General features: G+C 33.2%; 2 protein-coding genes across 4 annotated transcripts in view; both read right to left on the bottom strand.

Annotated features, from left to right (window-relative positions):
* LOC142334673 (zinc metalloproteinase-disintegrin-like batroxstatin-1) overlaps positions 1 to 13,190 on the bottom strand; it is a 130,028-nt gene that overhangs the window by 13,408 nt on the left and 103,430 nt on the right. For all 3 annotated transcript variants that reach the window (XM_075382891.1, XM_075382892.1, XM_075382893.1), the window contains 3 exons: positions 8,282 to 8,327; positions 6,981 to 7,077; positions 1,470 to 1,550 (listed from right to left, as the gene is read on the bottom strand). In XM_075382891.1, the coding sequence (XP_075239006.1) occupies positions 1,470 to 1,550; positions 6,981 to 7,077; positions 8,282 to 8,327 (224 nt within the window). The remainder of the gene's footprint in view (positions 1 to 1,469; positions 1,551 to 6,980; positions 7,078 to 8,281; positions 8,328 to 13,190) is intronic.
* Positions 1 to 13,190, bottom strand: part of LOC142334674 (ubiquitin-fold modifier 1) — a 286,602-nt gene that overhangs the window by 261,873 nt on the left and 11,539 nt on the right. The gene's annotated exons all lie outside the window — the stretch shown is intronic.

Below are 13,190 nucleotides of genomic sequence, written 5' to 3'. Positions count from 1 at the left end.
TTAGTCAACAAGTTTATGCCATAGGATTATAAAACTTTAGTAAAACCTCAAAAAATAAATCAAAATTTCATTTGAAATAACGAAATTTGAGATACGAGTCCAAAAAAAACACGAGCGAGCCCTTCGAAACACATTTTTTGTTCATTGGGCTTCATTTGATCGTAAAAAATATTTGTCATTACCGGAACTTTGATATTAAAAGTGTCTAGTGTCTAGCAAAATTTTCTAAAAAAAAGAGCTCCCAAAACTAATTCGAATTTTTTTATATATTAAACTTCCTCTAATACTAGAACTAGTCTTTATTATCTCCTTTCGTCTATTAAAAACCTAAAATTGATTTACTTTTTGGCGTGAAATCTAGTTTTGAATTAAATTTTTCGTAGAAAAAACGTTAATTCGAACGAAAATTCCGGTAAAAGTGAACAGAATTGAACCAAATATCCAGTGTTCACATGAAACTTTAAACCTCGATAACTCCTCGAAAAAAACGAAATTCAAAAAAATCTTTTTAATTTCGAATTCTACGCTGGACGAGCTTTTTAATGATACCACGCACATTTCTCTACGATGAATATATCGGTCGGCCAAAATTCACGGAACAAAAAAAACCCATTTGAGTATATAGTTCCTCCCCCCCACAAGTGGGGTCGGAACAATTAATGAACAGTAGATCTCAATTATTTTCTTCACGAGTGCTTTTCTAGAAATACTCCTAAATTTTTATACCTGTTTTAATTTTGATTAAAGTTTCAAATACATATGTCAGCATTTTCGCAAAATAATTTCGTGCCCCTTCAGTTTCTTAACCATTTTTTTGAATAATTTCATATCACACTTTTCCATATTCAATTGTTGTGAGCATCTGTCTACAATCATATCTTGCAACGTTTTTTTTTGGTTTTTTGCTACAATATAGGCCGAAAAGTTATCTGATAACAATTTATATTTAAAGAACTGATGTAAGAAATTATGTAAGTCAAATGTTTAACTTGTAAAACCCTGCGAGTTGAATAGTTAATTTTCAAGAGCCTTTTTAGTCCAATAACTTGTATGAGCTTTTCACTTGTAAGAGCCTTATAAGTCAAATGATTAACTTGTAAAAACTTGTAAGGCGAATGGTTAACTTGTAAGAACTTGCAAGTTTTTGGAGGAAAAACTTGCAAGGCAATGCATCGCCTTGTAAGTTTCTGTCAGAAACTTGCAAGTTCTTACATGCTAACCATCCGGCCTTGACCCGGGAAGTCATTCATATGCGTAATTTAGTTCATTTTCAGCCCATATCTTAAAAACTTCCCAGCTAAACTTCTAAAAAAACACTCAACATTTTTTCGTCGCTTTTTTGGAGCATTTCAGCATGATTCTCATAATTTAGTTCGATGAAAGCTCATTTTAAAACCACCATCACCAATTTGCGCTCGAAAACGATTTTTGATTTTGTTTTCATCATAGTAAAAAAATGAATCATGTACCAGTGTAGTGCCGCAATCACATTCTTCGCCCGGATCCACAACACCGTTGCCGCAGAATTCCAAATTTTTGTCCCCGCTCACCTGAAAAAAGCTGCCCTAAGTTAAATAATAATTGATAGTCACAGTAATTGGCAACCAGTTAATGTTAAGATAAGGCAATATACAACAATCAAGTAAGCGTCAGTCCAGTTACATTTAACTGATAACCGCACATGCAGCTACGTTTTATTCTGACCTGAGAAACTGTCTGCTTGACCTGTTTAATTAATGATTGGATCTATTTTAAATCGAGTTAATTTTGGACCCGCTAAAAAACACTGAAAAAGCAGTTAGAATTCTACCGGTAGTTGTTCAATTTAAGATAGCTGGTGCAAAACTCGCGTTTAGAGGAAAATATGTTCCTATCAAACAGAACAAGATTGACACACTTCATAAACAATATTCTCATATTGCCAGGTCGAGGTCCTTGCCCTAAAGTGCTGATTATCAGACCGTTCAAAACCATAATTACATATGATCAGACCCTTACAGACAATTATCACTCACGATCAGATCGTTCAAATTTGTTGACGCGGTTATGTCCTCGTTCAAAATAAGCAATTATCAGACTTTTCCTCGTTCAAGAAGTTAGCGCTTTTTACCTTTTTCAAGATTTTTGGGTGCGTTTTTGGCTTTTTGGCTCGAGCAAAAATTGGGTGCGTTTTTGGCTTGCTCAAAATTGTCGATTATCAGACTCTGCCACGTTCAAAATTTAAGTACCTTTTTGGAACACCCATCGTGATGAACACCCGCCGTAATGTTTTCAGGCATTGTAGTTTATAGCGTTGAATGGGGTGAAAAATAGTCAAATTATTTTGTTGAAGGGTAATTGTATAGCAAATCAAGGAATGCGCGCCCGTTATTAAAGTTTGCTTTTGTGGTGTGCTGCGCAACTAAACAGGTTTTTCTGGTTGCAATTTCTGACTGCAAGACAACTGCAGGACCCTGATGCTAACTACATCAGTGGATGCAAATAATTTAACAATGATCGTTTTTTCAGGAGTTCACCAAACACTATGTTATTGTTTTTCATCTAAAGGCCTGAAACAACCTAACTTTAATGACGATGTGGGATATTGTTTTCTGACCTGATCAATATGGATCGTCTTGTTGTGTAATAACTAGGGTGACTCGACCCGATAACTATTCCAGAAAACTTTCTTGGATCAGAAGATTGGACACAGGTAAAAAGTTAACTTGATTTAATTTGTCCCATCCATTACAGCATAGACTTCGTCAAATCAGATGAAAAGCTCACAAAGTATACAAATACTGTTCCGCGAATAGTTTCGAGAAATTTGTTTTTATCTTGACAGTTTAGAAATCAAGAAATGAATGGTGGTGTAGTATACAAGTACAAAGATTGCTATTGACCAATAACTTATATTCATAACTCTACTAATTTTTATGTATTCCTACCAGTCCAACTGCAAGTTTTGATTCACTATGAATTGGAACAACTTCTTTGAAACCTGTAAGAAAACTATAACCTTGTTTGATTGAGGAGTTTAGCTGATTAAATTATACATTTTTATTTGGTTTTTACTTATATTTTTTTCCCAAATTTCCATCACAAAGACAAATCAATATTGAATTTTATTCGTTTCATGCTGTTCGCTTGTGTCTTTTTTTTCTTTGACTGCGTCTGATCTGTTGAATAGCTATTGGTGGGTAACAATGAAAGAGGACAGTGTAAAAAAAGAGTTGATATCTCAGTTGATATCTGTCTCTCTATATAAGTCTTGGCTGGTCAAGTAAGGGAAGTGTTCACAACTAATTGTCTCAACATAATCCAGTTATCATCCGGTCTTGAAATTTTGTATGGAAATATATGCCCAACTGAATTGTTTTCTTATGCCAATTTTTAAAAACTTTCGAAAAATTTCTTTCAACAAGTGAACTATTGACACTTGACGTTATTCTGCTCAGAATTTCTGTAATTTTTACTCAAATTTTCACCGATTTCGCCTAGAACAGGCAATATTTTTTAGCAGTAGTGCAATTGTTTTTACATATAACAGCAGGTAGTTTGATTCTTGGATGGTTTGTGGTTTTAGAAAGTTCAGAATTTTTTATTTACATTAGCGCCAATTTTGCGTCTTCATCCGATTTTCTCCAAATTTTTCGGAAAAACAGACTTAGGAAACTGTCGAAACAATCCAAATAGACTAAAATGAAAACTTACTGTACTCCCACTACCTATAAGAGTTTTCTGGATTTAAAGTTGCTCCGTTTCGCTGATTTAGATAGATGTTTATACAGAACGCTTGTCTTCAGTTGTTTGTTAAAACGTTTTTTGGCAAAAAAAATCCATTTCACCAATAGTTGTAATATTTTATTTCTTTTCACGCCCAAAATGATTGATAGTGTATTTTGTAATTTTTGTCTCAATAGCAGGCAAATTAATTCAGAATTTCCAGATTCAGTTAATCACAGACCCCATTTTTGATAAATGAGGTACAATGAGCATATATCATGTTTTCAGAGAACTCTTCATGCATGGCTTCGAAAAAGATTTTTCATATATTTCCAATGACTTTTTTAATTTTGCCTGAAATTGTTATTTTTGTAGTACTGTGACATAATCTCATTATTTAAAATTCTGTTGTTTGAGTTGCATCAATTGATCAATTAAAAATATCAAATGCTTCTAAATAATAACCAATAGCTCATAAGACATCAATTAAACCTATTTCGGAAAACTTTGGCGCATTTTTGTTCCATGATAAACTTCGTATCTTATTTTTTATCAACTTATAGCTGAGTCTCATCAGCGAACGGTCCCTTTGTAGTTAAAAAAGCTTTTTAGTACAGTTGTTCTTTGCTTTCATTAATTGTTTCATGACACTGCTTCTGCAACTTTTCCATAATGTTGTTGCTTTTGGACATTGGTCAATTTTGTTGTCTGATTTGGCGTCCTCTCGCATTATCACATTAATGGCGACAAATTATGCAGAGTTTATCATCTTTTTCCTGAAGAGATCCTTAATCTGTTGTTTAATTTTTTGTAGCAACTGTTGTTTTTTTTACTTCAACACTATGTTTTGGCAAAAAATTCTTTTATACTTAAAAAGAGGCCTCACTGATGTTCAAATGAAAACACATATTTTTGCCATATGAAAAGTTTTGTGGTTTTATGGTTTTTATGGTTTTTATGGCTGATATTTTTATGGTTTTAATGGTTTCAACACTTTCAGTCTTCATGAAATGTTTGGGAATTTTTCAATTTTGCCTGTATTGGTTGTTAGTTTGTAGTCCAATGACTTATTCATCCTAATAACACAGCCTATAGTCTTGCTAATGATAAAAAAGTTATTTTTTAAATTATTTTTGTGCTGAAAATTTATGGTTGCTATGGCTTTTCAATTTTTTTTTCAAATAAAAATCCTCTGATATTTGATCTTTGCCTTTTTTTTCTTTTTGTCGACTTGTTATCCAATTCCATTGATCAGTTTATTTTGTCAATTGGGCTTTTTTCGTTAAAAAAATCTTTTGATATTTGAAATTTGCCTCTTCTTCTTCCTCTCTTTGTTGACTTGTAACCTAATTTCATTGATTAGTTGATTTTTTCAATTGGGGTTTTCTGCAGCTACTTTAACTTTGTTTCTTGGCGTTGTTTCAAAAAAAACAAAAAAAGATATTTAAATTTTCTTTTTTGCTGTCTCCCATGTCCATTAGTTTCAGTAATTGGATCTTAAATTGGCGTTCAGGGCGACTTTATGTAATTCATTTAGTGGTTTGAGTTTACACCGAATTTTTTCGCCCATATACCTATTTTTTTAAAACTGAGTAATTTAGGAGAAATTCATTATATCTTCCTCAATTGATTTACAAATACTAACAAAAAATTTTTTTTTCAATTCATTATAAGAATTTGTGTGTTAGATTCTAATCTTGCTCTTTTTAAATATTTACGATGAGAACATTTGAAAAAAGGCAACAAAATTTTGCTCTACTGCAAAAGCACGATTGAGGTCCAATGTGTGCTATTCTCTTCAAACAATCTTTTCCCAATCAATTGAAACAAAATTTAAAAGAAGGCAGTTGAAACTGTTGGCAAATAAGGACTTACAAGACAAATTACAAATAACAAATTGTCAAATCGTTATAAAATGTCCCAATCAAAACAGGTGAACACTTCGCCGTGATGAGAATTCTTGGTAATCATACAAAGAGCATATATGGTTTCCATATAGTATTATCATGAAGTGATTAATTACTCAGGAACATATATATTTTTATACATTTTTATACATACATTCATATATATATATATATATATATATATATATATATATATATATATGTGTGTGTGTGTGTGTGTGTGTGTGTGTGTGCGTGTGTGTGTGTGTGTGTGTGTGTGTGTGTGTGTGTGTGTGTGTGTTTTTGTGTGTGTGTTTTTCTAGGTTAGCTAAGAATCATACCACAAAATTTTTCATCTATTTAGACACATTAAGAATCATACCTCAAAATTTTTTATCTATTTAAAGTATTCTCTGCATAGTTGATTCTGCCAATGCATCCCCAATGTAAAGCGAAGAATTGATCCCATGAAAAAATCTTCCTCAAAAACAAGAAGAACAAAAAATTGCTATGTTGTGATAGGTGCATAACTATGTTTCGCTTAATGTAATAAACTGAACGGCGCAGACACATTAGTATGCTTGAGATTGATCTAATGGAAGAGGTGATTTTCTTTACGAAGGGTGTTCCAGAAAAAAAACCTCATTATGCAATGCAGTTCCACAAATGATCACGCGTACAGCTGTTTATTAATTTGGTAAGCATTGTTTGCATCATTTTTATCGTGGTGTTCTATATGCAGTGGAAAATGGTTTAGTTTTTTGCTTAAAGCTCTTAAAATGTTTGACTATAATATTCTTTAAAAAAATATTATTTAAAAAGACCCAATTAAAAACTTTCTGGAGCTCAATGATCTCATATATGTGTGCTTCTATGAGTGCTCTTATGAGAACTGTAATCTGACTGATTAATTTTTATTGTTTATTGTTTATTATAATTCTCATAGAAAACTCAGTTAATTCAGACTATTAACATGCAGAGTTTTTTTCTGTGCTTTTTTCAGGCTTCAGGCTGATATTATTTTCTGAAAGTTATGCCACAGTGTGACTTTGGCGTGTATTTCAGAAAAAATTCTTCCGGGTAGCAATGACCATTTTGTTTACCAAACCTTTTTATAGCATAATAAATCCTTGCCTTCACTTTGACTCTGGAAATGTTGAATTTTTTAAGATTGTTAGATAGCGATTTTGCTTTTTTCCGTGAGTGCTGAACCTTGCAACCCCCCACCCCCACTGCATGTACGATATATACACCCTAGTCACAGAGCCAATAGTATTTCATAGTAAGTCCTTAAATAAAAATGCGCGTGCGCTTGGGTTTTGCAAAACATATGCACTCACTAAGAAAGAGGGGAGCAAAAGTGGTGAGGAATCAATGTGTGTGACTTACTGATTGTGGAACGTCAAATAGACAGTGTCCTCTGCCTGAGGTTGTTAGTTGGAGGTATTCATTTCTGCTGCATTTGGAGAACTTGGAGTACACATACCTGTATCAAGACATAAATAATGAATTTCTGTTAAAACACTCACGTGCACATTTTAAAATGCCAAAAGTCTGCAGTGCCGGAAGTCAAAATGCCAGAAGTTGCTACTTAGCCAGAAGTTGAATTTCGTTGACTTTCGTCATTTTAAAATGTGCGGGTTTCGTGTTTTAAGCATGGTTAAGTGTGACTCTGCAGAAGTCACTTCGAAATTCTGACTTAATATCTCGAACCCCTTCGCGGTTCTCGATAAACGCCAGAAGTTCTCAGTGACTTCAAACAGAGTAACTTAACCATTACTTAAAACTTGTGCACGTTATAAAATGCCGAAAGTCTGAAGTGCCGCAGTTCTATATACCAGAGGTTCCTATATTCATAGCCATAAGTTGACCTCCATGAATTTTGTTCATTTTAAAGCATGCAGGTTGCATGTTTAAAAACAGATTATGTGATCTGCAGAAGTCACATCGAAACTCAGGCTTAATATCTTGAATAGCTACGAGGTTCTCCATAAGCGCGAGAAATTCTCAACAACGTAGAAGCACAGTCACGTGAGGAGGCAGAAAATCCTTCACTTGACGTTGGAAATCCTCCATTGGTTTTTGGTTTTGACACGCTGGCCAAAAACCATTACCATCATTGCTGAGGTATAAATTAGGTTACTCTGGAAGGGAAACTGTGAATCTCTAACATCATTCGAGAAGTATGCAGCGGTTCAAGATTTAAGCCAAGAATTTTGGTATTAGTGACTTTAGCGGAATTGTATAGGATCATCTTTTGCCTCCATGGTTCAAGGACCTGCCAACACTTTTTTGTGGCTCAGTTAATGAATTGTAGTTCAATCACACATCATAATGACTGCTATTCAGATGTATTTTGTTCGACATAAATTGTACAATTAAAGCAGGAAAATCGCGGCATGAAAAAATTGAATTATGTTAACTTTTAATGTAGCATTCCGATAAACTTAAAACTAGTACCAGTTACGTTCATTGCATTCTCAGAAATTTTTCTTACCGTCAATGTAATAAAAAATGCATCGTTATTGAAGCGAGCGTGATTCAGATTTTAAAAAGAGAGAGTGACTCCATGGTTAAAGTTAATTTCTAACATTTTCAATCTCATAAAGTCTCTTTGACATTTGATAGAATATGAAGCATTGTTGTCAAAACTGCCAATTATCACAGAAATATGACTGCTTTCAACTTACGGTGAAAACTTGCTCATTATGCAGCCTTCCGAACAGTTGCAAGCACCTGAAACAAAAACACTTTGTTAACGTTCTATTCACAACTATTTCCCACAAATAAACTGATTATTTTTCTATTGCATTATTGGCATATGACAAGTTATTCATTTGCGTCATGAAAGTTTTATATGAAATCGGTTGCTTAATTATTTGCAGATGTGCTTTAAGAAATGGCGTTATACATGATGGAAAAGCTGGCAAATTATCCGACGATGTGAGCTTTTCTCAGAAAATAGTTAATTATTATCACATATATTTTGATTTGTTCTGGTGCCCGAGGGTTCTTAAATATTCAAGAAGGATGCGAAGGAACAGCATCAGAGACTGCATCGTCATAAACTTAAACTTTAGAAGTGCAGTTCCCAGTTTTTTGGCTGATTTTGGAGCTCTTTTGGGGTGTAAAATTTGGTTATAAAAGTTTTGACTTGTACCGAATGTTGCAAGCTGAGAACACTTTTGGTAAAAAAAATGAACATCCTTCTTCTCTCTGGACTTCGTTTCCAGGACCTTTCATGTCGCTCATGACGCTCAAATATTTATATACTCTAAATCTATGTCACATTTCGAGCAAAACCGCAAATGTTTGGGATCCAACATTAGTTGTCTGAGAAAGCCAAAAATACAGCACACTGACAAGGGAGGAGCTTAAGAAAGGGCATAGAAGTTGTTTTCAATTTGAATCAACACTTCTAATCAAGAATGAACTGTAAACAGACAGATTCAACTATGATTAAAAAACACCAAGTCCATCAATTTACAAATTATATATGTAAGAAAAATTACAAAAGCATGTAATTCAAAAAACAAATACTCATATTCAGCTACGAACTGAAACTAAATTGTATAGTGAGAACCATTTTAGGTCAAATTAGTCAGAAGATTTAAATTCTGAAAAACGCGACCCATTCATTATAAGGCTAATCATTTGCGCAGAAAACCTATTGTCAAAAAAACAAAAGGCTGAAACGCCATAATTTGTTTGTGCATTATTCGTTTGTCTCAAATGAGAATTCGCAATACAGTTTGGCAAACAGCACGAAACCTTTGTGGAATTTGAAGCGGTCATTGCTTAAACAAACAAAAGGTCACATTGGTTTGGTGGAACAATTTCAGATAACGAAAGTCCAGCTTTTATGGCCGATAGAAACTATAAAAATAACAATAATTAGACTCGAATTTTGTTTATTTATGAAAAAGGTGTAATCTAACTAGACCATACATCTGACATCATACTTAAAGTTCATTGAAAAGTTCTCGAAAAATAAAGAGTAAAAAACTAAGCGAACAAATAATGTTCATTTCCAGACCGAACATGAGAACACGAAGGGGTCGTCGTGCACTCAAAATTACCTAGTCTGGAAACATCGAAAAACGAACGAAAGTCTGATGAACGCACGAATGTCTGGGCATAAGTACTTTCTGTCGGAGACGGTCCAGATATAGATACTTTCCGTCTGGGAAGTTCTGACATACACAATTTCCATAAACTGGCACCTTAAATTTGAGTATTTTCAATTCTTTCTGTTGATTGTTTTACAGATGAATAATAGTCAACAAAACCTTTATTTTTTAACAAACCCTTTATTCAGTGGTATTTAGTCTTTATCTTTATCTTAAATATCAACAAGGAGGCTCGATTATGTGCGTTTGCACATAAAGTTCCGACCCCGCTCGTCTACATGAGAACAGATAGAAAACTGCAAAAACTGAAGTATTTTTCAAAAAAATTGTGTATGAACAAACATATCAGTGGAGTAAAAAAAAATCCGCATTGCATTGATGGCTTTGCTATTTTTCAGAAAGCGAGGCAAAACAAGCAACAAAATCAAAAGACAACAACAAACATTAATTACATCCAAAACTTTAGGTCCATTTCTTTTTTTAAAAAAGCGTAATAACAAAGTCAAGATAGCGTCAGCTAAATATGAAACTGAGCAAAATAACTTTTATTTTCCTAGAAAAGAAATTGGACAATTCCATAATAAAGATTGGCTACAATTAGACAAAAAAGCAGCAAAGTTAATAATTTCGTTCATATTTGTCAAAACAATTAATCTCAAGTTGAGGAAAACCACTAGATATCAACTGAAATTAACCAAAAGTTTTAAGATCACCGATGCTTATATTGGAGGGCATTACGTCCTGTCTTATTCAATTTTTCTTGCGCTTAAGAAAAGAACAAAAATTTAGACAACGAACAAAAATTCTAGGGAAACTTGTGAGAAAACTCTGTCGAAGCCGTAAAGCCATTTTTCGTGCTCGATTTTGGGTGTAATTGTTTTTTATAATGATACCAGTCACTAATTGATATTAACGCATTAGATAATTTTCGGAGATTGATTGCGACTCAAGAATCTTGTTCAAACATAACTGGTTAATTAACCACCATTAACTAAAAGATAACATAGGTGAAGTGTTGCTTTTGCAACGGATGAGCTTTTACTATATTTATAAATTTCTTTCTACGCAGCCGACGCATAATTATAACAAAGGTAAATTTAGTGCAATTTTTTAACCGTACTGCTCTGACATAATTGATGTTATGTCCCATTCTGCCAAGAAAAAAGCAGTGTATTGAAATATTCTATTCAATCTAAAATCAGATTGAAAGCTAAATGGACAGACTGTAAAATTGCATGATCAGAGCTCTGTAAGTTTCACAACGCACTACTGAAACTTGATGATTTACTACTGAAAAAGTAATTCAACTGCACCCGGATATATTATTTTTCATCCATTTAGCCCGAAACTTCGTATCCTACAGACCATAAGTTATAGTTTATATAACTTACAGTTTCCAATTCAAAAATTATGTACGAAAAAAAAGTGTACAGAAGTTTTACTTCCCTCTTTATCTTTTTCCGCAACAAAAATTTCTTGCAAAATCAATTGGTAGTTCAGAAGCGATAGTATAAATATGTAATATATAATAATTTTTGAGATTAGGTGATTAATAATATTGAGTTTTGATATCAGAATTTTTTTAATTGCTTTTTCCTAAACACCTCAAACTGAACATGAACACTGGTTTTATATATCTAAAAACTCGATGCTTGATATTCAAAACGGCAAATAGGCACCAATTAGCTTGTAAAGCAGGTTGAAGAATGCATCCTGATTTTAGAAAGTTTTGTTTTCAAACTAATAAAAGTTTGGAAATACTTGGCTATTTAAAATATCTTGTGAATAGTTTGTTAGCAATCAACATTAAACAATTTGGATGTAAATTTTAAAAAGGGTATGTAAGTTTGGAGGATAGATTGACAACAAAACATGGTTGTCTCTCTTAAATGAGTAAGAACGGAAAAAATTGGATGAGAAAAAACGCCTTTAAGTCGCCAATAAAAGCAGGCCTTTGAAATTGAACTATAAATGAACTCAGTTATGAAGTCAGAAATTATGTATTGAAGAAAACAGGGCACACCTCATTAAAATTCATTGTACGGCAGAAAAGTACCCAGAGATATCACTCTATTTTACTTACTACATCCGGGTTCATATTTTCATCAGTTTTATTCAATTTTATTTGTTTGCAAGTTAAATTACTCCCCGGGTCGAGGTTTTAAGGCAAATTTTTTAAAGAAATGCGATGAATGCGGAGAATTTTTGAGTAATAGTCTGAGTGTTTTACAGATGAATAATAGTCCCTTTATTTTTAAACAAACCGTTTATTCAATGGTATTTAGTCTTTATTTTGATCCTAAATATCAACAAGGAGGCTCGATAGTGTGCGTTCGCACATAAAGTTCCGACCCCGCTCCTCTACATGAGAACAGATAGAAAACTGCAAAAACTGAAGTATTTTTTTAAACAAATTGTGTGTGAGCAAAAATATCGCGTCCAACGCAAATACTTGAGTCGAGTAAAACAAACACCGCGTTACATTGATGGATTTGCTATTTTTAAGAACGCGAGGCAAAACAAGCAACAAAATCAAAAGACAACAACAAACATTAATTACATCTAAAACTTTGGGTCCATTTCTTTTTTAAAAAAACTTAATAACAAAGTCAAGATAGCGTCAGCTAAACCTGCAACCGAGCAAAATAACTTTTACTTTCCTAGAAAATAATTTGGACAATTCCATGGTAAGGATTGGTTACAATTACACAAAAAAACAGCAAAGTTAATAATTTCGTTTATATTTGTCACAACAATTAATCTCATATTGAGGAAAACCACTAGATATCAACTGAAGTTAACCAAAGGTTTTATGATCACCGATGCTTATATAGGAGGGCATTAGAACCTGATTTATTCATTTTTTTTTTGCGGTTAATATAACAACAAAAATTTAGACAACGAACAAAAATTCAAAAGAAACTTGTGAGAAAACGCTGTCGAAGCCGTAAAGCCATTTTTCGTGCTCGATTTTGGGTGTAATTGTTTTTTAAAATAATACCAGTCACTAATTAATGTTAACGCATTTGCGGAGATTGATTGCGACTCGAGAAGCTGGTTCAAACATAACTGGATAATTAACCGCCATTAACTAAAAGATAACATAGGTGAAGTGTTGCTTTTGCAACGGATGAGCTTTTATTATGTTTATAAATTTCTTTCTTCGCATCCTACGCATAATTAAAACGTACGTATATTTAGTGCAAAATTTTAACCGTACTGCTCAGACAAAATTGATGTTATGTCCCGTTCTGCCAAGAGAAAAGCAGTGTATTGAAATATTCTATTCAATCTAATATCAGATTGAAAGCTAAATAGACTAAATGGACAGACTGTAAAATGTCATGATCAGAGCTCTGTAAGTTTCACAACGCACTACTGAAACTTGATGATTCAGTACTGAAAGAGTAATTCAACTGCACCAGGGTATATTATTTTTCAACCATTTATCCCAAAACCTCGTATCCTG

The sequence above is a fragment of the Convolutriloba macropyga genome, chromosome 2, assembly GCF_964194025.1.
Source record: "Convolutriloba macropyga chromosome 2, txConMacr16.3, whole genome shotgun sequence".
In the NCBI taxonomy this organism is placed as follows: Eukaryota; Metazoa; Xenacoelomorpha; order Acoela; family Convolutidae; genus Convolutriloba; species Convolutriloba macropyga.
The sequence above is the reverse complement of the archived record's forward strand: the minus strand, read 5'-3'. Positions and strand labels throughout refer to the sequence as shown.